Source organism: Hydractinia symbiolongicarpus, chromosome 14, assembly GCF_029227915.1.
Source record: "Hydractinia symbiolongicarpus strain clone_291-10 chromosome 14, HSymV2.1, whole genome shotgun sequence".
Taxonomy (NCBI): Eukaryota; Metazoa; Cnidaria; class Hydrozoa; order Anthoathecata; family Hydractiniidae; genus Hydractinia; species Hydractinia symbiolongicarpus.
This window is the reverse complement of record NC_079888.1, coordinates 11,788,933-11,815,381: the sequence shown is the minus strand read 5'-3', so window position 1 is coordinate 11,815,381 and position 26,449 is coordinate 11,788,933. Positions and strand designations below refer to the sequence as shown.

General features: G+C 33.2%; 1 protein-coding gene across 2 annotated transcripts; it reads right to left on the bottom strand.

Annotated features, from left to right (window-relative positions):
- Positions 1-1,845: 1,845 nt before the first annotated feature.
- Positions 1,846-26,439, bottom strand: LOC130624945 (uncharacterized). 2 transcript variants are annotated; one of them, XM_057440006.1, is made up of 29 exons: positions 24,709-26,439; positions 22,561-24,628; positions 21,757-21,914; positions 20,922-21,139; positions 20,295-20,519; positions 19,502-19,616; positions 18,949-19,135; positions 17,750-18,032; positions 16,312-16,666; positions 15,236-15,533; positions 14,278-14,525; positions 14,038-14,153; positions 13,494-13,710; positions 12,498-12,809; positions 11,968-12,120; positions 10,994-11,245; positions 10,513-10,745; positions 9,762-9,944; positions 8,701-8,977; positions 8,278-8,456; positions 7,773-7,957; positions 7,040-7,221; positions 6,478-6,584; positions 5,924-6,098; positions 5,197-5,325; positions 4,143-4,319; positions 3,809-3,877; positions 3,405-3,634; positions 1,846-2,186 (listed from the first exon to the last, which is right to left on the bottom strand). In XM_057440006.1, the coding sequence occupies exons 3-29, from the start codon at positions 21,905-21,907 to the stop codon at positions 2,064-2,066; spliced, it is 5,379 nt and encodes a 1,792-aa protein (XP_057295989.1). In that variant the 5' UTR covers positions 21,908-21,914; positions 22,561-24,628; positions 24,709-26,439; the 3' UTR covers positions 1,846-2,063. The 2 variants fall into 2 exon arrangements, with proteins under 2 accessions (XP_057295989.1, XP_057295990.1); XM_057440007.1 differs by lacking the exon at positions 24,709-26,439 and having other exon boundaries at positions 22,561-24,630.
- Between the last annotated feature and the right edge of the window lie 10 nt (positions 26,440-26,449).

Sequence of the window (26,449 nt, the reverse complement as noted above, 5' to 3'; positions counted from 1 at the left end):
AAACCACTGAGGCATAACTGTCTGTCCGAGAACAAGTTGGTTAATCCATTTTATGAAATCGATCCCATCTCGGTCCTAGGAAGTCCCTAAGTAACCCGCGCAAACTGACGTCAGGACCCTGTTTGCGAGTAATTTGGCCTTTAAGTTACTAGGAACGAACTATTGCTAACTTTTGTGTGTTTTACCATATAGAAATGGTTCCATTTTGTAAATTTGCCATCTCCCTGGCTCTACTTGTAAAGTAGCTTTGTCATATGATTTACACAAAAACAATTTCAGGAACTCACTCTAAACTAAAATATATTGCAAAAGTTTTTTGAAATCCTGGGAAAATGTTTTCGTTTGATGTGAAAAGGTGAGATGAGAGTAATCTATGGAAAGTCAAGGATGCTAGCTTTTTTAACAGAGCTATCTACGTATTTTCTCCAAACAGATATCGAATGCTCAGATGTATGCAGTGCATAGACGTTGGTGTTGATTTCGGGAATATGGTCAGTTTTATCCGAACCATGACCTGTTCCACTGATTTCATTTGGCGTTTCCTTTTTATTTTTAAAGACTTTTATGTCCTGCGTGCGATAAATTATGTGTTGTATATTTGCGTAGATATTAAGGAGGGTGATTAAGAGTATTTTTAACATCATATCTTGTGTTGAAATGCCGAAATACAATGGTACCAAGTCGCTAGATTTGAATAGTTAGATGCGAAAGCTAGCTACTTTAAACAATCTCCTTTTATCAAAACTAACTTGCCTCACATGCGTATAAAGCTGCGCCATGTAACTCCTCTTTACAAATAATTATTAGCGATCTTTTTTTGACAAAATATTTGTTAAGTCATCATTTACTAAGGGAAATTGCTATTGACCGGTGAATGTTGACCAGAAATTAATAAACAAAGTCAGACTTTGTTTGGGAAATTTCTTAAAATATTCTTGATTTTCGTGGCTTTTAATTTCCTTTACGTACCCTTCTTTATGATACTTTATAATTTAACACAACTGTCCAATTTTGTATAAACTTGTCATTCAACAGTCTTCTTCCCGAAAGTTGGAAAAAAAAGAGAAGTTAGAAAAAGGGAAAGGGAGACAGAAAAACGTCATTTCAACACATTAGAATTTTAATTTTTGAAAAATATATGTGATATAAAATTATGTAAACTTATATAACGTTTCTTCAAACCTTTACCTTAAAACGGTGTTGAGTTATTTCAACTTTCAAATGTAAGTTTCACAACAAAAAAAAAACAATGAGCACACTTGTATTATTGTTGCGTATTGAGCGATAACTTGTAATAGAACATACAAATTGTGATATCGGTTCTTGGTGGGTGAGTATAAAAGCTTATGGCACTGGTTCGAAGGGATTTGTATCTATTTACATTGATATGCTTGGTTTGTGTAAAAACAGAGAAAAATGTGTTAGAAATTCCGAACATACAAGCAGATAAAAAATATTATCCAACTTGTCGCATTCATTTATAAGAAGATGAATTCTTTTTGTTATCCGTTCAATTAACTGCCTATATATGTGTGTAGCATAAATGTTTAAATCACATAAGGTAACAATGATAAATATTATCAAATAAAATGATATCATAAAACTTATCTGCATAAATATTATGTGTTATGTTTACAAAAAGAAAATTCTTCATAAAATTAATTGCGTTTGTTCTCTTTTAGTCCGCGAACGTAAAATATAACAAAATAATCTGAAAATCTTTTTATCTATATGTGAGAATCCTGAATCAACTAAGGCTTAGCTGTTGCAATTACCTTTCTGCTTTAGAAATTTACCATAAGAGTTTTCGCCCACGGACAACTCTCGTCAAACACAAAGTTTGCTTTTAAAATTACCGCGATGGGATGGCGAAACAAATCTGTAAATAAAACAAAGTATTTTGTAGACGATTCAGAATTCACAAGCATTATAGGTTTTAATAATTCAAATCTTCATCAAAATCATTAACCATTTTCCGCGTTACACGATTGTAAAGGATTATGATGAAGACCTGATAAATATCAAATATACGCCGTTGCAATTTGTAAAAAAAGCTTTGACGTTTATGCACTTCGGCAGTGATTGGTGTATGAAATCACGGAACGGATGTTTCCACGAACGTCGTGCAATTTTTCATTCATATCGCCAAGTGACTGCTCATCGCTAGTAACAATAGATACCAGATCCTGAATTGAAAATATTTTTGTAGGTAAAAAGAAAAAGCAAATAACTTCAAACAGAATAAAAATTTTTAAATAAAAATTTTTAAATAAAAAAGTTTAATAAAAGTAAATAAAATAAATATCACGTTGCAACCGCTAAAATCAGTGCCGTAACCACAATTATAATATGGGGGGGGGGGGGGGGGGGTCTATATAGAAAAATTTCATATATAAAGTTCGCTTTATATAGTGGCTACCCGAGGCGCCCCCATGGTGGGCGCCGAGTATGAAATTTTTAAATTTTACATCTCTAGATTGGCGGAAAATGCCCTTCCAGACGTCAACGATCTCATGGTTGAATGTTAAAAATCAAAATGAATGTTTCGATATTTTAGTAATTTAGGAAAGCTGCATTGTTTAATTGGCATCAAAATTTAGATAAAAATTTTCATCAGAAACCAAAAGGTAGAAAGAGATTTATACATATTTACATTACACGACTACAATAATATATAAAATGATAAGAACACTAGAAATTTTAAGGGTGCTGGCACTTTTTAGAAAATGCGATTCAAAGCTTAAAAACATGGTTCGCTAACAGCATTTGTAGCAGGCATTACTAACATCAGTTTTCCCACTTTTATAACGACAAACAAAAGTAGTTTTCTTGGGTTATCTAACTTTTGGAGAAATGACACTAAATCTCTCTCTTTTTTTCTTTCTTTCTTCCTTTCTTTCTTTTTGTCTCTATTTCTTTCTTTTTCTCTGTCTTTCTTTCTTTCTTTCTTTTTTTTCAGTAGGAAAATTATTAGGGGGGGGGCTGTGCCCCCTGGCCCTCCGGCGGTTACGGCACTGTAAAAGGTTATATTACTTACGGAAGCATTCTTCTAACTACAATATTATTTCATTTAGGGGATAATTTTCATGTGCATTGTCTTTTTAACAGAAAAATCAGGATTAAATATTTCTACCCCTCTACATATCTCAATTAGTAGCATTCGCATTAAACAAGTACAACATCTAACAACTACCAAATACAGCGTTTGTAGCGATGAAAGTCCCATTAAAGCAAGTACCTAACAACTACCAAATACAGCGTTTGTAGCCATATGTAATAACATTTTCATCTACAACAATACGTTAGATTACCGAAGCCTAAATCTGAAAGATTATCACCCTTCTAATCTAGAAATAAATTATTTCAAGATCATCATAGCTTGCTGTAGTATGGTATTGACTTACTCGTTTGATCGCAATAAGTTTCTTCTCAACGTTTACATCCCGTGGAGTTGGAATAGATGATCGTTTGTAGCCTTTCATTGCATTGTAATGCATCAAATCAGTAAAGTCGTTGAACGTGCTGCCTTTCTCTTTCATTAACATATGATTGAGTTGCCTCCTGATTATTGGAATGGCATATGATTCTTGTTTGGCCAAAGCAATTTCAGAACGTGAGGTAAAATCTTCGAAGCCTAAAATGATGTATTTACGCATTTTATAATAGAAAGATTGAGATTGTTAGGCTCATAAACTAGCAATTTATGTTATTTTTATTCTCTGTTTGGAATACTTAAGGTATCTGAAGAGTAACTCAATATATTCTAGGATGATTGATGTATGTTGATATAATGAAGTACAATGCTTACCTTTGTTGACCTTATTGTACCAGAAATATGCATCTTTCCTGTCTTGGTCAGTCAAGTTGTGATGTGATTCTGCGCAAGAAAATAAGCAAATTATCTGTAGTAAAAGTATTCGTCTAATACTACTCGACTTGTGACGAAACCTTCTTTTAAATCCCACTAAATGAGTCAGTTAAAAAAAGTAACCGTAATCAATGTACAGACATTTCTTTTAAAAGTTAAAGCCAAAAATTCCAGCTGACACAAGCAACGAACGAGCAGTTAGTTTTCTTAAACACTATTTCTTTATCCGCTACATTCTTCTCGTAGCAGTTACAATAGCTGTCGTGGTATTTACCTAAATGGTTGATGTCTTCCTGCAACTTCAAAATTCTGTTCTGATCATGGATCTTGTCCTTTTTGTAGTTATCACTTTGTTCAGCCAGTGATTGCGAAGATGATAGTAATCCGTCTGCAAGATCTGAATAACTCTTCAAAGCTCTTCTCATACGTTCGCATGGACTCATTGCAGATTCTGAAAATCCGAAGAAAGAATGAATGTTAGAGTGTTTAAAAATATTGTATTTGTTATAAAATTATTTATTACAAGTATCTTGTTTACCAGGTGGTTATCAAGGGGTTGCTAAGGACATAAAGCGGTGCTAGGGATACAACGCAGACCAGATTTGAAGGAACTAATAATTTAGCGAAATGACGTCTTTTCTGATCCCAATAATGTCATTATATTGTTTTCCTAACCTTGAGCCGTTGTTAAATTCAATATTCTACATAACGGATTTCTTTATCTGTATTGTCAAAATAGCAAACTTTCTTGCAGATATGACGTCATTTTTTATACCAATGACGTCATTAAAACTAATTTTTTGGTACACAGTTCACAAGTCTACCGAAGGTTTCAGCATTTGTAACACGCAAAAAATTAAAGTATATATGAAAATAGGATGGCATATTTAGGTATGTTTGACGTCATCTCTGATCCACGTGACGCCATTAAATTATTTTTCTACCTATAAAACATTGTACAATTATACTAAGCTTCATCACTTAAGCGTAAGTAGTTTGGTAGTTTTGACCCGCAGGTACTTTGTGCCCCTGCCCAGGCTTATATGGTCCCGAAAAGCTCAGTATAAACGGTTTTGATACTGTATCAATTTAAATGAAATGACTGTATAATTAAGAAAGTTTTATCAACCATTGCATCTTTGGCCAATTAAAAGAGCCCTTTTAGGCTGTTAACAATTTTGAACGAAATAACTTTACTCCTTATCTCTCTGCCATTCTATTGCCATGTTGTACTACTGCATTAGATGACATTCAAGTATAACTCTACGAAAATCTCTCGAGCCGTAAGAAGGTCTACAACTCTATTAAATAGAAGTATATCAACATACCGAAATCAAGTTCTCTCTTTGATCCTGTTTCAGTTTTATCTTTTATTGGTAAGGAGTCCAATCCAGCTGGTGATATATCTTTATGAGTAAACCATGGTGCTGAATTAAAAGCTGATACTGTTTCTTCACCTATGATTACAAATTAAAACATTATCTTTGTAAATCCAACTTCAATTATATCTACCTTAACTGAATTCAAAAAAGGCGTTTAATTTGGCATTGACGCAAATACCACAAAGCCTTTTAACTCAACTACTCTTTTATAACAAAATAATTTTTTACACTTCGCCCCAAATATTTTCAAGTTGCTTAGGGAAATACTCACCCAAAATTGTTTTTTCATTGTTTACCTCGGTAAGTTAAAAAAAGCGCATTGTTTATTTACAAAGCATTCAATTCGTTTATACAACTATCATTTACCATTTATTCGCCACAGTCAAATTGCTTAGCAACTGTTTATGTTTCGGCTATTTTGGGGCGGAGTTTAAATTTATGCTTGTTTTTTAAAAACTAAATTAAAGATTCTAATTATAATTTTAGAATTGATGCATGCACAAAAAGAAATTATAATTAGATAACATGTAAAATTAATTAATGCATTTAAAAAATCGCAGTTTAACTTCACATTTTTTCAAAAAACTATGTCCTCGCTGTAACCATCTATTGCACCACATTCATATCCGCTGCATGCATATACTTTCCTTAAAAATGTATCAATATAAATTACTTTTAATGTATTCCGGTAGAGGTTCGTTGGCAGCTTGAATGTATTTCATCTCCTCTTCTGTTGGGACAGTGGTACGCTTTGGTAGTTTTTCTAACAATGCAAGCATTTCAGGTCTGGGAATCGATGATCTCCTGCTCATTTCTTCGTCGTAGTTCTTAGCAACTTCTTTGCTAATCTAATGCCAGCAAAAAAATTAATTACTGCATAAAAATTATGTTCTTTAATCGTAAAACAAATTACTTGCCTAAAGAACAGGTGATACGTATGAAGTTAACTTTTTAATGACCAATCAGGACACGTGAATATAACCAGCAAGACGTGTGCAGAGCAAAGGAGACAAATTATGAGCAAGAAAAACTAACGCAAAAGGCGTAAGTGCAAGGATGAACAGGCAGGAAACAAAATGAGAAGGTATAACATGTGTTTATTTTTTTTTTTTTATCAACGCACAACCCCCTTTTTTTGGCTAACAGATTGTAAATTTCTTTGCTTTTGGTCTGATTAAATTCTTTATTCAGCAATTATCGGACAGCGAGACATCCAGATTCACATACCTTGCTATCTGCGTCCTTCTTGTCTTTTTCCAGTTTAGTTTCTGCGTCTTTAATGGAATCAAATTTGCCTTCTGCTTCCTCCAATTTTTGCGACGTTTTAGAAATTCCTACCGGAAATAACAACAAAGAATTTAAGGTGTGAGATTTTAGACTACGGGTGAATTAACATGCACATACAAATTTTAAGGCCGAATTTTTTAAGACTTTGTTTTGGTGTTCTTCTTAGAGTTACGAACGATGGTGAATATTTTTGGGGAATTGGAAGGCAGAACTTATCTTGTTAGAAGTTATTTAATTGTAGAAGGGTACACGTGTACTAGTAAACGAAATAAGAAACTGCTCGGAAATAATTGTTTCTTAGTAATTCTAGACTTGTGCTCGTTTTATTTTATTCTTACAATCTATTGAAGAATTTAGGCTAAAAACTTTCTTAATATGCTTTAATGTCTGGCAAAATCTCTGCCCCAACGTTCTTATAAAAAACATATACTTGAGACGTAATTTAAATTTTAAATTCTAAATTTTCCCCGTTTAGATTTTCTGTGAAGATATTTTTTTTTACCTTTTAACTCTGAAGGCGAGTCTTTACTATCAGTTACACCGTTAACCAATGATTTCAGGAACTTTCCACTTAAACATGCTTCTCCTTTGCTCTTGACAACAAAACCAAACAGTTTACAATCAATGTCATATCCCACACAAGCGTTAAAATCTTGATCCAAACTGGCTTTGAGCTGCAATTTGCTGAACGGAAAATATACTACAATATAAATGCATGCTAATAAAGGAATACATTTTGCTGTCAATATGTTTGTCGATGAAAAGAAAAAAAACTACTTTATTGCACTAATTTGTGCGGCCTGATAATTTCGCAGATCAAAAATTTTCGCGAAAGAAATGAAAATGTTATAGAACACTTTTTGAAAAAAAGTGTTGCTACTTTTTGCTTATTTTGAATTTTAGAGAGCACTGTTAAACCTTAGAATAGAAAAAGACTTTCTAAGGCTACAAATTGTATAAAAGCTCCTGAAGTGAGCTGTTTTTAAAAACTAAAAAAAGTGACTTGAGCTATAGCAATATTAAATTTCAGCGAGTCCGACACAATAAAGTTCTTTCGCTAGAATTTATTTATGTGAAAGGCTGCTTTACGATAAGATATATTTTAAAATTGAATTGAAACATGATAAAATCTCACGAAAATTTCTTCTCGTGTATATTATTTCACTTTAAGCATACTAAAATAATATAAGATAAACCGAATTTTCATCAAATACAGTATTTGCTAATCTACTTACTTTAACCAGAAGATGTTGGCTGCTTTTTCGACCAGCCATTTCAATCCCTTCAAGGCACCTTGTACAGCTGTGCCAACGAAGTTTTTCACATCTTGTGCAAAACTGAGAACAGATCGCGCAGCAGATAAAATGCCAGATGCCATATCTGCAAGGCCTTTTGCTACGTCTCCTAATGCCAATTGAATCTAAAGGTTATACTACCATTTTAACCATTAATTTAACGGGACTCTATGTAATCGGGATTTTCTAGGACATCTAAATACTGAACTTTAACTTGATAACACTAGGTGGAGTATCATGACCGTGACACTTGGCACAGTATCTACCCATACAAAAGAAAAGTCATTATTATATGCTGACGTCATCATTCTTTTCAAATGTCCTAAATTTCTAGGATATACCTCATATGTCTTGGATTATTATTAAATATAAACTAATTAGGGTTGTAAAACTAACAAAATGGCGAACGCAAGTGCTAACTGGAAGTGCAGGTGATATTCCTCACCTTTATTCCAACTTGTTCAACCCAAATCATAAATTTCTTAGCTAATTTTGACAATTCACAACCAGCCAAACATATAATATCGTCAATTTTGCTGTAACAGCTATTCCATCTTGGACAACCACACCAATGACCCCAAATTTTCCAGCATCTTGAGTTCCATTCCAAAAATCCAAAACATACTAAAACAAAAGATAAGTCCGGTTGGTCCATGAAAGTATCAATTTAATTACAACGGCCGATATTTGTTAGAATAACAGTACATAAGATTTTAATTCTTAAATTATAATTAAAATCCTCTTCACGGGAGGTAATTTTCTTTCGGTTGAACGATACAGTGATCCACGTAAAAATTATTATTTTCAGAAGTTTTACCTTAACGAAATTAAATTGGGAAAATTATTTACTTTAAGGTAGCGTTCTCACCTTTTGGACATTTAGATTTGCAACTTGTATTCATTGCTTTCTTTTTTTTTTCCAATTCTCTGTTCCTGGCTCTTAATCTTTCTTGCCATGCAGAGATATCATTTCTCCATTTCTTTACTTTCTTATCAGCTTCTAAAACATCATTATTCGCCTTAGCAAAGGCAGCATCAGCTCTTTCAAACGCAGCTTTGGCCGCTTTTCCTGCTGAATCGCAGAAATCAATAATGGCTTGTTTTAGTTTAACCATAAACTTGCTTGTTTCCACGTCAACTGTTATCTAGAGGGTTTAAGTATAGTCTAAATGTCTAAATAACATAATAAATTAACGCTAATTTGCTAAGAGAATCTAAATTTTGCTAAAATTACAAGGAATAAATTATAGCTTTTATTATAAAAACACCGATGAACGCAAAATGTTTATTTTTGCGTTTTTGGAAATATACTCCAACTATGATTGCAATGGATTAAATCATATTCTTATTTGTCTTTTTAGAAAAAAAATTGGAAAAATTATTTTCTTGCACTCCTCTACCTTACACGCTCTCCCTATCCAGACTGAGATAGAGTACCTTATGGGGAAGAAATTTTTACAGAAAAAAATTATTTTTTGCATAAAAATAAAGTTGAAGGGACCCGGTACAAATGAATTATCCGAAGAAGAGATTTTCAAACAATAGAATGGTGTAAAACCCTATTTAAGTTTAAAGACCATCTTGTGTTTCATCTTCATGTGTTTTGATTATGCGAGTGATGAGGACACGAGGCAATTTTTTAGTTATAATTTCAATTTTATGACAATCGTCCAAATAATTGATGTTTCGCCACACATCTGTGCAACAGGTAACATTCCATCAGAACAAGAAAAATTGAATGTAAATGCGCATGTTAACAGGTGTGAGCATCATTCTATGTAAATATTCCTTCACATAATGGGGACCCTTAATGTATACATTCAAAATACAGGACCATCATTAGTAGCAGTAGTTTAAACACAGAAGTAGCTTTCCAGTAGAAATAAATACAAATAATAAAAAATAAATAATGATTACTAAAAGACTTACTGCAAATGACATGGTGTTCAGGTTACCATAGGTTGCAATGAGATGAACACCAGCATCAAAGATTCCCGGCCACATGGTACCCTTAACTCTGAATTCAAATTTAGTTTCAGAAACCTCAATCTTGACGAGACCATTTATGCCAAGAACTTCTGCGTAACCTTCGATATTTACCCGGAAATATGTCTAAATTAACAGCATTGTGACTTTTAGATGTAAATTGAGAAAAATTATGCTAATGCGTCAATAGTAACTATTGGTAAGATCGAATTTGTTTGTTGTTTGAAAAAATTAAATATCAGGAAAAACAAACAAAAATTTGTAGAGAACTGGTGGACAAATCCAATTTGTAATATGTAGAAGAGACTTTTGCCACCAGAATTTTTCGGGAAATATACTTTTGCGAATAAAGGGTCCAAAAATTCCGAATTTTTCGGTATGAAATTTTTTCGTTTTTGAGTTCAATCATAAATGCATATTTTGCAGAAAAATTTTTTCGCGAATCAGTTCGTTTTATGTCGCTCAAAAGAGCGTGTACTTCATCAATGCTTGAGAAAGTCCTGGTTATTCTAAACTCCTTGATATGTGATCGGCAACGGTTACCTCTCTCACATTCTGCTAGAAAATTCGTGTAACGAAATTTCAACAAAAGTGTAATGATTTCATTTAGATGATGCGGGGAAAATTATTTTGTTGGTAGGTTAGACATAAAGAGCCGCGATATCGTTCAAAAATTTGATTTCACTGTCCCTACCTTGCTTGCTCTTATAAAGCAAATTGGTCCTTCTTTGCTGTTCTCATCATTTCGCTGCACTTTGATGAGACCATTGACCCAATTGATTGGTGCCATTTTGATATCAACTTCAAATGTGCTAGTTTCAGGTTGGACGATTATCTTGCCCCATGCTTCAATATCAAATATTTTTATCTTACCACTGATAAAGAAGCCGGCAGGGACGAACAAACCAATGGTAGGTATGCTTTTAGCTAAAATAAGATGAAAAATTGCCTTTATTCTTGCGATTTCGCAAATTATATTTTGAAAATTTGCCCGGCAAATCCTAAAAAAACTTGTTGCAAAATTCTTTACCATAAAATCGTAGAAATATTTGATGTTTAGAGAATGTGGTCTGCTTTTTCAGGCCATAATTTTCTTTTCGTGTGTTTTCATGAGAGCGAAAACATTACTCCAGGGGAAAATTACTTAGAGGGCATACAAAAAAACGAAGATATACCTGCTTTTGCGTATGAGAGGGTCAAACCTTCCGGGAAACCTGATTCGGCGACGGATGCGGGGATGGAATCGCATTTCAATTGATATGCTTCACACACTCCCTTGATAGACAATTTATTGAATTTAGCATATACCCAGAAGTCTTGCGGCTTGTTTGGATCAATACCAAACGCTCCTTTGAATTTGATCACATGTTTGTTGTTATTAGGATCGTTAGCAATAAGTTTGCCAAGCCATACTTCCACTGCGAATTCTAAGAGATAATAACATATAGTTACGTTAAACTATCAGAAGACATGTGAAGCATATAACTAAGTATTTACCATAATGCTTTACATAAATTCTAAATGCTTTTTATCTATTTGTTAAAGAAGTTGTAAATAGTGTGAGAAAGACTGTGATCAATTTTACTTGTAAAGGTGCAATATATACACAACATATATCCGAATGGGTATTGCGTGCATTTTTTCGCGAATAATAAATAATAAGAACAATACTGCAAGAAAATTGCAGCAGTAAATGACTAACTGTCGTATGATATATTAAAGTTATACAAAAATTAAAGTTGTACAAATTTCACAAAGTTCACGAACATTGCAAATTTTAAATTCCTTTAATTTTTCTAAGCAAACTCTGAATTTCGAGAAAATGGCAAAAGTCAATATTTATCTTGCGCAAATAATAAATCCTGATTAAGTATTTTTAAAAGAGAAATCTCCACAAAACAAAAGTTGACTTTGATAAGAAATCTCTACAAAAGAGAAGTTGACTTTAATAAACGGGAAGCGCGTTCTTGCAGGTTACACAGTTTACTTGAAATAATGATAAGCCATATCAGGGGAAAATATTTGTTTATGTTATATCTTATATTCCACCACGAAATCTATTTAAATGCATTAAAGTGTATATTTAAGGCGCACAAATTTTATAAGTTAAGTCAAATAGGAGGGGTTTTATAACAAGTGAAAAACTTACGAAAACTTGGAAGTGGCACTGCTCCAAATGAATATCCAGCCGATAGAAAAATATTCCCAAAAGCTATGTAATCGTTGTCCCAAGGGCGTTTTATCATACCGCCCATAGCAAATTCTAAAACAAGTTTTCCTGTGAAGCCAATCTCAATTGCACCTGAAAGAAATAAACAAAGTTGTGACATTTGTTATTTTTTTGTGGAAAATTGGTATGACCATTTCAAGGGGAAATGCTGAGTTAAAAAATATGGCGTAATCTAGCGGAGATGGCTTTTGCGATAATATTTTTTCTCGAATAAAAGATATGAATGGTTTTGGCTGCTAAAAATATACTTTTTTATTTATCAAAAACAGAGTTTTTGAAAAGCAGTTAAATTAGAGTTAGACTCTGGAAAGCGTTGCAAAATTAAAAGAGTAAATTTCCTTTCTTAAAAGTTGCACGGGAAAGTGGACAGAAAGTTTCCCGGTTTAAAGATAAGAAATGAACATATCAAGTATGGCTTATCTATGTTCTGAAGAAGAACGCATACGTACCCATAAATGTCAATGTGTCGTCGGTCAAATCAGCATTGTTATACGCCATTCTTGCTTCAACGCGGATACCAGGATCGTTTAACCCGATTCTTAATCGGAATATCACGTTTGTTAACATCAATTTTTTCGGAGCAATCAACTCAATGTCAAAACCAATCTTGGCTGTGATCTCAACTCCTTTTTTGCCAATGTAACCAAGCAATTGAATGTGAAAACCCTGTCCCAAGTTCTTAACCATCCATTTGCACATGGCGCTTTCAAAACAATCTCTAGTCAGCATTGGAAGCTTGTAAGTTAGCAGGAAGGATAAACCTGTAATGAAGCGTAAAATCACAAAATCAGTGAATATGTTTAAAACGAATAAAAGGCATTTGTGCCCTTACATGCTTATGTGATCTTCAGGCCAATAAATGTTACAAGTTTGTTAATCCTAACATATATATGTGACGGGAAATATGATCCACTGGAAATTGTATTCGCCTATTTTCTTGTATAATGCTTTGGGGTTTTCGTTATTTTGCGTATTAACTGGTTATATTTTATATTTATCGCAATCTCTGTAACATACACACAAAGTGTTGAAAAATTCCACAAACAGCAATTCGATGCTATGACATAAGAAAAATTCTAAAATGTTAAACAAATAAATAATGTACAGATGATTACAAAAAAAAATTGTGAATAAATAATTGAATTAATAAATACAATTTACTACTAACATAAATATAAAAAGAAAAGAAAAAAAAACGAAATATAATAAAATTAAAAAATTGGAAGAAAATTATACTGTCAGTGTACTAACACAATCTTGCTTGTGTGTTGGAGAGGTGTTTCTCAAATCCTATATACGTTTCTTACTTACATGCCAATTGAAAAATTTGTATTGTTTTTAAGAATGAATCGATATTGCATATCATGATACAAGTAGATCATAACTGCAATATCTTTCATTTTTTAAAGACGTTAAAGTTTTTTTTTATTATTGTAAAAGTGTACCTGGACGAATTGCAGTAGCTGCTAGACCAGGTATGGTGAATACAATCTCGGGCTCAGCTGGTACTTTAACTTTTTCAGTTTCTCTCTTTGCTGATTGGAAGGCTGGAGATGTGTTTCGGCGAGTGCCATAATGACCTTTTTGAAGATATTGTCTTATTTTGTTCTTTATGCTGAAAGAATTAGTTGCAGCGTTTCTTCTGTATCGAAGGCCATTTACCTAAAAAGGATACATTGTTGTCACCATAATTTTATAACAGGCAGGTAATTTTTTAGTAATTTTTGCATAATGTAGCGAACAGAATTTTCTAATTTTAATAATGAGAAGATACCGTAAAAAAGAATTTGGAGAAAGGGAATTTATCCCCCAGTTTTATGCACAAGGAGAAAGAATGCAAATATGCTGATCATATGGTAATTATTTATGAAAACCAGGCTGATCAACTATTCTACCGGGCGTAGTTCCTTTCCTTAGTGTTTGTAGTGTTTGTAAAAATAAGAAATTAGATCTGCGTGGAGAATGCTTCGTAAGAGCTGGTATTTTTACCTCCTCGTTCATTTCTGGAATTTCCATTCTGGCTTCAGACTCAGTTGGTTCTTTTTCTACTTTCTTGTATGCATCTTTTCCTTTGACCACACCAACTGCGTTACTGATTGCAATTACTGAAAAAAATGACAAGTAAATATTTAAACCCCTAATTCTTTTACATATTTATTTTTTATTTCCATTGAGGTACTGCCCTATTCAATTTTCGTGGGTGTAGGTACATGTGAGAAAAGAGTGTACCTGCATTCATATTTGAAAACCACTTCACTGACGGTTTATTCGTCCCCATGATTTTTTCTAAGATCCAATCCAGATTTATCTTTTTAAACCACACTGCAAAAGCAAATGCATTTTTTGGTTGATCTGCTAATTGTTTTTCTCCTGTGTTTGGATTGTCCACGTAAACAGGGCCGGGTGTAGCCGGTTTCCAGTACATTCCTTCCAGATGAGCACCATCATATCCAAATAAAAGTGGATTTCCGCGTATTCTTTAACAAAAAGTTTATATTTCGTTTATTAGTGTTAAGATAAAAAAAAAATACAGGTGTATGACGAAACGCCTTATTGACAACAATTACGAGTTTCCATGGACACTTCTATGATTGTTTTGAGAATTGATTTTCTTTCTTTATATAACGTATACAATTTACATACAGAAAGAAGTGGAAAACTATAACTAGTCAACAAACACCTACGCCTTTAAACAACATATATTTGCGCATGCGCAAAAATAATTTTTCTAATTTTGCTGATGATTAATTACATTACCAATATATATGCTCAACACTCAAATCTTTCAAATTGTATGAAAAGGGAATCAGGCTTAATCGCTTCATCATATTCAACGTAATTTTAGTGTAAATCTTTTTCTTGACCTTTCATATATATTTTTCATGTTCATTATGTTATATACAACTTTTATGTCTCAGTATTGATGTTTCTCTTTGTTAGGGTTCTATTCACAGGTTGCATTACATGTACTTGTACTTGATTCTTGCTCTTGAGTTTTCTTATTACTGAATTGAAAAATGCATGTCAATAACAACTGTTTTCGTTACGACCACAACCAAACCCATTTTACTATCAAAAATTAGCCTAAGGTCCCATTTAGTATATAAATTTATTCATGTAACTTACATGATGTGTTCTACTAATACATTCTTTAGAATGAAAAAATTAATATTTTTGGGGTACTTACTTTAAAATAGTAGATTTTCCAAAGGTATATTCAAGCGCGAAATTTTTAATACCCCATCCATCCAAAGCAGTTACTCCAGTGGATTTCGTTTTCAAATTATCAGTAAATATCTCCTTGATTTGTTGGAAGGTCAACGAAGGTACTTGTAAAACAAATTTCCAATCAGGAGCACCTAGCATTTTTCCAAGCTGGACATGTGCTGAAACTCCGCTGGATAAGGTGACAGTCGTCAGTGCAATGATATCCCAACCCGGCTTAGCTTTGTTCGTTTGGACGTGCATTTTAAATGGGCCAAATCCTAAAATCAATTTTTTTTATTTATTTAACGAACTGGACTTTAAAAATTAGGAGAGCCAAATCCGTCACGAAGTGCATCCTTCTGCACTATTTAATCAATAAGATGTCTAAGTGCTTGTGTAACAAAGTGTGGTTGCTAGCAGAGATTTTCCAAGAGTTTATTAAAAACTTAACCAAAGCAGGCGTTATAACAAACTCTAGGAAGGAAATCATCTTCTAAAAAATTCGGAAATTGCAACAGGCTTTCGAAAGGAATGATATCTTAAAAACTAAACAAGTTGAATCCATTAACATAGTAAATGCCTAAAGTATTAATATAACATATATTGGAAAATGGATTTAAAACAACTTTGCATGATCAATTCTTTTCATAGGGCTTCAAATGAATTGGCAATATGACGGTTGTTTTCTACTTCAAGAAAATTTTCAGCGGAACGGGACGGACAAGAACAGAACAGAATAAATAATTTTTTGCTATTTCATAATATTGCGCATGTTTTAATACAGAGAGTATACACACTTTGTGTAGTTCTCAATAAATAAAATAACCTGATTGGCTATCTGATTTTCTACCTGTTGTTTCCATGCACAACGCAAAGAAAAAGTTGAACTTGATCCTACTTTCTCCGGAAGAAAATAGACAAGAAAATTTCCCATTCAAATGATATAAACATACGCATGCTTAGAAGCTTTTGTATTTCGTTCCGTACCTCGGAAAATTTTCCAAAATGAAAAACAGCCTTAACTCATTGGTATTACCCTACACAAGCCTTTCTTACCAACGTTTGTATTTGGGATAGTTCTGTATTTCTTGGGTAGAGTTAAGACAAATGTCACCCTGAAGTACATCCTTGATCCTTCGATCTTTTCATTCCTTGGTGTGAATGAAAATTCCTGAATTTGTAAAAGTGGTTCTTTTCCGTCCTCGTTAAATAGGTTGAATGGAATATCAGACAACGCTTCAGCTCCCATGCATTTAATTGTAGCTTTTAGTGGGGTACTGTATTCAGCAGGAAAGCTAAATTTAACAGCTTGTTGGGTCATGGCAGCATCAAGGGCAGCAATCTTTGGTAGGGCAGCAATTTGTTCTTCAGTGGCTTGACAGTCATCTCGCAATGTTTCTGCTAATTTCACCTAAAAAACATAGTTCACAATCTAACCAAAAAAGTTCTTGTCTGATTGCGTTGTAAAATTTGTTAGTTTATAAGCATTGTTCTTGAATGTCATTTTAGAAAAAGATGCTTTACTATCTCCATGTCCACAAACGTAGCAGTTACGTTATTACAAAAGGATGAAATTCTACCAAATTAGTCTATAAACCTAAAGTTTTAGGGATTGCCGGCATTCCGCTCTCGTCAATTATTATTCTAAAAAGCAATGTGTTTATATAAATAATTTTTGTCCCGAGAAAATTTCGTCCCGTCTGGGTCCCGCTTGTGCTAGCAGGATACATGCTTATGTATTTCGAATCATCTAGGTATGTCAGAATTCGCTCGGATTACACTTGGAGGAAAGAATACGGATAAAGCTCATGTAATCTGTATTTTTTCCTCCAAGGATTACATCAGCTTTATCGGCTAAATTTGAACAAAAAAATAAGTAAAGATTTTTACACGTTGCAACAAGCTATAAGTAACATTACGAGGTATTTTTGTAAAAATCATTTATCTTTTTAACAATTAACTTTACATTTTATTACTGTCAGTATTAAGTCAGCAATAGAAAATTGTTTCATTCTGTCAAATCTTTTTTTAAATACGTAACAACATTCGAATCTCAAGATCCGAATTGAGAAAAATCCTAACCTTGCAATATTCGAAATACATGATAAAAAATACGACCGGACGACCTAAGAATCTGTTTGACTTGTTCTGATTTTTCAAATTATGAAAGTTCGAATTAAAGGAGTATTCTTGAAAGGGTTTACTAGTAAATTCTGAAGGGAGATAAGAATCTGTTCAATTTAAGTGATTTTCCGAATTATAGAAACTTGGAATTAAATGAGTTTAGCACACACTGTCCCGGGAAGAACGAGATCACTTTTGCATATTTCAGTTTCAAGAAGAAACATCCCAGTAAAATTTTTTTCGTATCACAACGGGACAAACTCCTCTAGGCAAACTTATTATCCCGGTAATCGTCCCGTCGTCCCTTTAATGTGAATATCCCCTTAAATATAAAAAATATGTTTCGCCAGCAAAAGAAACAAGATAATACCTGAATTTTCAGATTGAAACCAGGTTTGATTTCTTGCTTGTTTCCTTCTGGGAAACAGAATTTCATGGCTGTTTTAATCTTAGCTGTATCCATGAATTTGCCGCCTTTTGCCGATATCATTATGCACCAATCTCTGTCAGCAAATCTTCGAAGCATGGGTAGCGCTCGTAAATTGGGGAATGTAAGAAGAGGCGTAACAACTTCCAGCATGTTTTTATTGGATGGCATTTTTACCATAAATGTACCAAATATTGGCTGAGGTTCATTTTTGGCGTTGTTGAACCTAAGGTGAAAATAAAGAACGCAACTAACTGACCCCTCCTCCCGCAGCCTTTCTTGGTGGTAACTATGTTAAGGAGTACATAAACATCACGTTAAATGTGAAGGAGACCTAAGCAGCAAGAATCTATACGCCAGTTCTGTGTCTCTGTAACAGGCTAAGTGGATATGTTCATTTTCCTTTGAGTTTACCGAAATTTTCTTTGAAGTAACCGAAAAATGCATGTCTAAAATGTTAAATTTTCTGACGTTACAGCGCGAGGCCAAATAACTTGGAAACGAGGTGGTGACGTCAATGATTTTTCACCGCGTGGGTAACTAGGGACCACCTGGTATCAATTTGGGTAAGTTTCCCAAACCCGGATCACCGAATCCGTTTCGGAATGGACGGGTTAATGACGTCATCAAAAAACTTTTGAATCCTAATATCTCTGCATCCGTTTTGTCAAAAGCACATGATCCTATACGTTTTCTTGATCAGCGTTTCAAGACCTATACGATGAAGGCAAAAGGTATACAAGGGGTTTTGACGGGCCATTGCTGACGTCAGCAAAATTTTAAAACCGTTATATCTCATTAACCGCTCCTCAAAAGCACATGATCATATAGATTCTCTTGATGAGCAGTTTAAGCCCTACACAATTGAGGCAACGTGAAAACAAGGTGTTAATTCTTTTCGTGGCTGGGTTGCTGACGTCATCAAACTTCAAATTTTTCATTTTTAGGTTTTTTTGTTTTTGTTTTTATTCTGCCTCAGTGGATTTATCGACTAGTATAAAGAATAATACTGATAAGTAGTTTTTATTGCGCATTTTTTAGTATTTTTTGCATTTACGAAGAAAGATTGTGTAAAATCTCAATACAGTATCTGCTTCCTTATCCGACGTCAACTGCAAACTAAAAAAATGCTATTTTTCTACCTGCTAATTATGAGTTTCATCCAAATTCCAGCAAATCCGAAGGGCTGTGTATGCCCTTCTTTTGTCTGATGCTCAAATATCAGTTGAAACTCATCATTGATATTAAACGCACCATAGCCTATCATATCTCGCCATGTCAGGCTACCAACACTACCGTACTTGAAGTTATCCTCTTCGCGAGCCAATCCTAGTTAAAGATGATTAAGAAATAAAAAATTATGTTTGATGTATTTATTTTTTATTTATTTAGATTTTATTTGCATAATGTTCAATAAAAATGGAGGGGGTGCTACCTTGACAGACCAAACTAATGTCGCGAAAGGTATTTGAAGGTTTCTCTTGGCAACGAATATTTTGAGCAATAAAAAAATTATGCATAACAAACGTTTTGTACAATAATCTAATCCGGAAAGGTAACGTAATAACTGCAGAGTAAGGTTAAGGCCAAAAGTGCTTTTTCGCGTGCGTTGAAAGTTGCTATATGTCTCAAAGGAAAAGAAATTTAGGAATACATCCTGTAGTAGCAAAGAAGTAAAAATTAAAAAAAAATCACCTGGTGGATACACTGCGAATTTCTTGGCAAGTTCGAACACTTGAATTTGGGCTGACTTGGTATCTAGTTTAACAATTTCAAACAACGTCTTGCCGCTTGGTTTCACAATTTCAGTCTATAATTATAAAACCGCGAAATAATCAGGAAAACCTTGTTTGTAATTGTTTTTTTGCCGCAGTCCTCGACCAAATGTTGTAATATATTGGAAGAAGCAATTTACACTTTCTCTTCTTCATTGTTTTTCGCATTTAAGCTGTTTTCAATTTTTGCCACATTAATTTTACAAATTTTGAGGAAAAAATCAACTTTATCGCTTGACGCGGTAAGCTGGTGCTTGCGAGATTCATTTGTGAGTTTATATAAAATTTAAGCAAATATTTTTATAATACTTTCTTTTGATTTGCGGTTAAAAGCCTTTATAGGACTTAGAGGAAATATAGCTTCGCTAGTTCCAGAAAATCTAAAACTGCGGTAGTTCTTTCCACAACAGTGACGTAAACATAGTTTTTGGGGGATCAAAACAGTTGTTCGAATCCTGATTGGATTTAGTATAAGGCATATAAAACTGAAATTCTGCAGTACAAATCTATATTATAATGCCCGTATACGTCTGTCTGTCTGTATGACTGTCACGCAAAATGGTAGCTTAGCTGCGACGGGCGAATTCGTGGATTTTCCACGGGCTAACGACTAGTATTATAATATTCTGCGGAATAAAGATGACGTTTTACAGAAGATATAGGAGTTGATGAATATTACTTGAACACTCTTCATTCTGAGAAAGATTACTTACTTCTGCCTTCCACGATCCCAAAGCAGCAGCACCTGTTATCTTGATGTCAAGATTTGTCAACGTCATCGTTTCAGTTGAAGGCCAGGTGATGTCCATAGCAGTAGGTGGTGAATCAAACCCGCCCATATTCAAGTAGAGAAAAAAGAGAATAGGTAGGTGTTGCGCACGCGCATTCGTCTTCAAAGTGATAGAGTTTGCACTTTTATCAACTTCAATTGATTCAACCTAAGAAAAGATTAAATATAATTTACTTTAATTAACGAGAAAATTAAATTCTGACAGAGTGACACCTATGACATAAAGCACTATTGTAGTATGACACAAAAGGAATAAATTAGCATGAATATCTTTGCTGACGTAATAATTTTTGCGTGACATTATTAACAGTTTTATAATCAGCGTTCGGGCCGAGATTTTGAATATTTTGTTTCGTCCCTTATCTCATACTAAGTAGGGCTAAGGTAGAATTGGGTTCAAAACTTAAGAAAATGAACTAATTATGCTATATACCAGAAAATTTTAGACCATTTTTATAACCAGAAGTTGGGTAAAAATGGTAAATTCAGTAACCAAGATTATTTTTTTTAGAAATAAATGTGTTTTTTTTAAAGTTATTTTTACCCTTACCTCAAAAAATTCTCCATCTATAACTTTTAGAGTAGCTTTTAAATTGTTTCCAGCGAATTGCGAATCCAAGACCATTTTAATTGATGGTGGACTGCACCCTCCACTTTTATCTGCAGTAGCTGTCACTTTGCTACCTGCTACTTCCACATTCATGGAGCAGAAACTTCCGAACGACAGCTTTCCTGAACTCATTGACATTATGTTGGAACGAGAAGTAGCTATAAATTGAAAAATAATTTTTTAGTTTTTCGTTATTTAATTTTGATATTAAATATTTATTTTACTGTCATTGATGTTTTCTTGCATTGAACATATTACGTATATTGGATTTTTATTCTTCTTTTGAACTTCCTTTTACTTGCGCTTTATGTATTGAAACACCAAAGCAAATAATTCCACTTTTAGCATTTTAGCAGAAAAGCCAATGTATTCACATCGCAGTTTTACTTTTTATACGTCATTTAAATAAAAGGGGTAAAAATCAACAATTACACCTTATTTACGAAAAACATGATAGTGTCAGTTATCCAAACTCATGGACAGGGTAAATTATAATGATCAATAAACAATTGGTCAAACAAGCGTGTTTTAATGATTTAAAACACAGGATGTTTAGACTTTGTAAAATTCTTTACAGAAAATTTAAAGAAAGTACAGAGATTCTCAAGCTTCGTGCAATAGCGTTTTGACCTTTATGTAACCCAATATTAAACTTTTGATTTAGGTAGCTAGAGTAGGTGAATTCCACGTGTTAAAATTCGAAAATAAATTGATGTGTTATAAAAACGATGTATTAAGTAACTGTGGAATTATTAAAAAATTATAATTTTTTTACCTTTCAAATCTTCTTCGACAGATTTAAAGAAGTCAACATGATCAACAATGTCACTTCTTCTTGTCTCGTCATCAAAAAAGTAAATTGCATTTGTCTGATGCGACAAAACAAGGATCTGCAATATTCCCAGCAGCCATTGCAAAGCTCTCATTTTGGCACTAAAAATAGATATAAATCCACAAGTCTAAGTAGCATCTTTAAACAAACAATATTTACTAAGATTCTAATTATTACCTGACTGATACAAAGAACCGGTTAGTATGAAAAAATCCGATGATTTGATTGGTTTACGGCTGATTAAAACAAGGCTTTGTATGGAGCCATACTAACTAGTTTGGGAAGCCATTATTAAAATCGTAACATAAAACCGTAAATAAATAAAAACATTTCCATAGCACACAAAAAATATAAACGTAGGTCACCTAAAACCATCTTTTCGTTTCAATTCATATAAACAATGATTCGAATTTGTTTTGTGAACTTACAAAAGTTTAAAATCAAACGATCTTAAATTCCAAAAGTGTAAAAATCGAACATGCGTTTTTATTCCTTCTTGGTGGCTTGGGAATAGCAACTTAAAAAAAACTCTTGTTTTTTGTTCACAAAGGAATGTTTATTTTCAGATAAAATGCAGCCAGGTAATAAAACGGATACTGACCGGTTTTGATGTTGCACTGTAAAATGCAAAGCCCTCGGACAGGGCACAGACCTCGTAAGCTCGGTCTGTACTTTTGACCTTGGGCTTTGTATTACACAGTACAACATCAAAACCGGTCAGTATCCGTTTATTACAAATATATTTACCTATTCGAAATTTCTTTTCTTTCTACCCCTTCTTGTGTTTATCAAGTTATTTATAAAATATGTTTGTTTTTTACTTTTCTTTCTCTTCTTCTGTCTTAAAAATATGTCAGAATTCCACAGTTGAATTGCCATATCTGACACTAACTTCACAGTTGAACAGACGAGTAAACATGGTGTAAACAATATTCATGAACAAAACCAGCATTGCGCATAATTCTGAAATTAGAAGTAAACATAGTTACTCTACACCTGTATTGGTTTTCAGACAAATTGAGTATAATTATACTGATTTGAGCGGTTTTAATGTGAATGGGCACTTTTCTATTTCAAAGAAACTATTTGGATTGACGCTACCATTTTTAAAATCATAACGAAAGTGTTACAGCTCTAACCGTGGTCTTTTTTAAAAAGCAACCAATGTTTTTAAATTTGTAGAAATTGGTACAGTAGACAAAAATGTATTTTAAACATAATGGGAGTGGAAGTATTATTATTTTATTTCTAACAGCATGTATAGACAATATAAATTTAGGTCTGTAAAGGAATAAGGTGTTTTTAATTCAGTTGTAACAAAGCTTCTTAAGTTGACGACAGATTAACAATAGAGGAGTACAACGCGACAAAATAAAATTAAAGTTTAGTTTAAAAACTTAAAACTTTACTTTACCGTTACTTCCTTCTTCAAATCGTCTTTTTACAAAAAGAGGCCAAGAGCAAAATCAAAAGTAACGTTGAATGAAGGAATGAAGCTCTAACTGTATAAAATATCAATCATTTCTGCCGGCTTTTTTTTTACGGATCAGTCACTCCTACCGATCTTTTCTTACCGATCAGTCACTTCTACCAACTTTATCTTCTGACCAATTTTTAGTTGACATTCTCGCATAAAAGAGAAAATCCTTTTGCATGTATTTTATGCAATATAAACTTAACAAAAAGTTAGTTGGTTTATAAAATTTAGTCGGTGAAAAGTGATATATCTTGCCAAAGTGACTAAAATCCTAGCCAATTTTTCACTGATAGAGTATTGTTTAATGAAATAAAACTTTACGTTGATATAACTTTTTATTTTGTTTTATTTGTTTTATTTGTTGTCAATTTCATGTTGAATTTAATCATTCAAATCGCTTTTGTTTTAAAGTTAATTACTATACCTGATTGGTTAAAAGTATTCTAAAAAGGTTATCGCGGGAATTTGCGGACATCTACAAATGCATTTTCATTATGTTAGCACAGAAAATTATTTCGAAAGGATACCAACAGCGACCAGTAAACGACTAGTAAACGAACGCTCTTCCTTGAATATCTATTCCACTGGACCGCGCCTCGTGAAACATTACTTTACCTTTAGTAAAAAAAAACTTGTTATTATATGGTTGACTTTTGCTCGCACTTTTATTGGCTAATCTTTACAAAATACCTTGTACGCGACCCTAATTTAACGGCCCTTACAAGCCAAAATTTTGACTTACAGCCATTAAGGGCCACATTTGACGCCACAAAAATGAAAACCGGAATAATCAAGAAAAAACGCACGAATTTTAATCATTTTGATCAATTATATTTATTTCATTATTTTGTTCAACGTTATCTTCTTTATCATCTTCATCATGTTGTATTTCAGCTACGATATCTTCCGAAATGTTATCGCCTTCATATTCATCATCATCACTAAAGTTCAACTCAAAATTATCCTCCAACCGACATAATTGCTTTCCAAAATGTGTTTCTATCTTTTGTGAGATACGCTTGACTATCTACTGGATTCATTTTCTGTTACTTTTTCCGGAAATTGTTACTGCACACCAATATGGATCCACTCGAAGAGAAATTGCGTTTGTTTCTTTTATTACTACAACTGCTTGGTGGCTGGCTTTTTCAAAAATTAGAATCTCACTTATTTTTTCATGTTCAATTTCAACATCAACATTATCTTTGTAATGTAAAATGTAAATATTAACATCTTTAAATATTGGAGCCTAACACGCCGACGCTGGGGATTTCCTTTTTTCTAATTTTTGTAGGATTTTGAGGTTTTTGAAGCTCATTTTCCAATAAAATTTCCTTCCTATGAAAAAAACGTTTATTCAAAATACAAAATTTGATCATAAATTATATTACACGATCACATATACTATTTTAAAATACCTTTATTCACAACTTTATGAACCATGACTGAAAATGCTCGATTTATATGATAGACCACAAACCTAGACAAAAATATTCACACAAAAGCAGTTTTTGTCATTCTTCAAACATATAATTTTACACTGTATATGCTCCGCAGCCGGCAGGCTGCAAGTCGCTACATTTGCACACACGTAAGTCAAGCAGACAGCGTATAAAATGTGATAGTCGCAATTTTTAGCACTCCCTCACTACGAAATAATCCACGTTGGGGCACGAGAGGACCTTTTTCAGATTAACTCATTTAACAACCGTGATTATAAAAGTTTTAAATTAGATTTTGCATAATAGCTAAGTTGAAATTCTCTGATCACCTCGAATGTTTCTTAATAGGCACCAAGCAGCTAGCTAGCTAGTAATTAACAAACTTTGGAGGATTTTTATTAAGGAAAGGCTGAACAGGCGTATCCGCAATATCTTGACGCTGAGACTGCATAATCGCCCCTATTTAACTTGGTAAAATAAAATTGGCAAAAACATTGAAGGAAAGGCAATTTTCAGAGTGCGTGTCTTTTCTATAAAAACATTAGCAGATATTTCTCCCTTGAAAATATTTTCTTCTCTTTAAACATCACATTTTGTAAACGAAAATAAAAATTCAAACCACTTTAAAAAAATATTTTTGATTGTTCAATGCAGACGGGATTGTTCAGTTTGGACGAAATGCAACCTTTTCAAAATGATAACGAAGATGACACACCCTTCGTGTCACACGTATTAAAAGGGTAAAACAAAGTATTTTTTAAATCGAAGTTGCTCAATTTTCATCTTGAATAGGTCAAGTCAGTTTAAATATTTTATTTAACGTCAATCATATTTCACAGGAGCAAGAAAAAGAGCATCTCTTAATTGTCTTAGAAAAAGTCTACTACTTCCTTTTTAACACACCTGAACGTTTGTTTACATTAGTTTTCTCTGTGTAGGTTCGTGTCACTCCCCTTTGTACCGTCGTCTCAGTTATGACGCAAGAAAGAAATAATTAATTTAAACTTCTTATATATTTCATGAGCAAATATATACAACTAAAATAGATTTATTTTTTCATAAACACGTTAGTTTCACGTTGATTACACGCATAGAGTGTGGTTGCTAAAACAGTGTTTCTTGTTGTAAACAAAAATATTCTAAGTAAACGGTTTTGTAACATAGGGGTGGGTTTGATTAAGCCATGCTGTTTCTTGAACAAACTTCACGTAAATGTAACACGTGATCTTGCTAAACACAAGTAGTGTACCAGCTGTTTTAAATATATCGTTTATACAATATAAGATAAAAAGTATGTAAAGAAAATGGTTAAAACTTTTATTTTTTAAAGTCTAGTTACGAACAAACTGTGGTTTTCATGCCGACTAACCTCCATGTTGGCAAATTACTTCGCCTGCTCTATGTGATATTTCGCATGCTTATAATGATACCAAGAACTCTTTAAGTGGTTCAAAATATTTGTTCTTCTATTGTTTCAAGGTTGTAGTAACATGAAGCAGAGCTAAATTTCCTAGCAACTGACAGTAAAAAAACAAAGGGGAATTGGTTTATTCGAATTTGATATACAGGTGAATTAAATTGAGGTTAATAAATTAAATTCTATAAAAATAAAATGTTTTTTCTTTTCATTAAACTACTTTAAACGTAACATGTAATCGACACACTTCATATAATGACAACCTCCATCCGTACCGAAGCAAATAAAGCGTCAATTCAA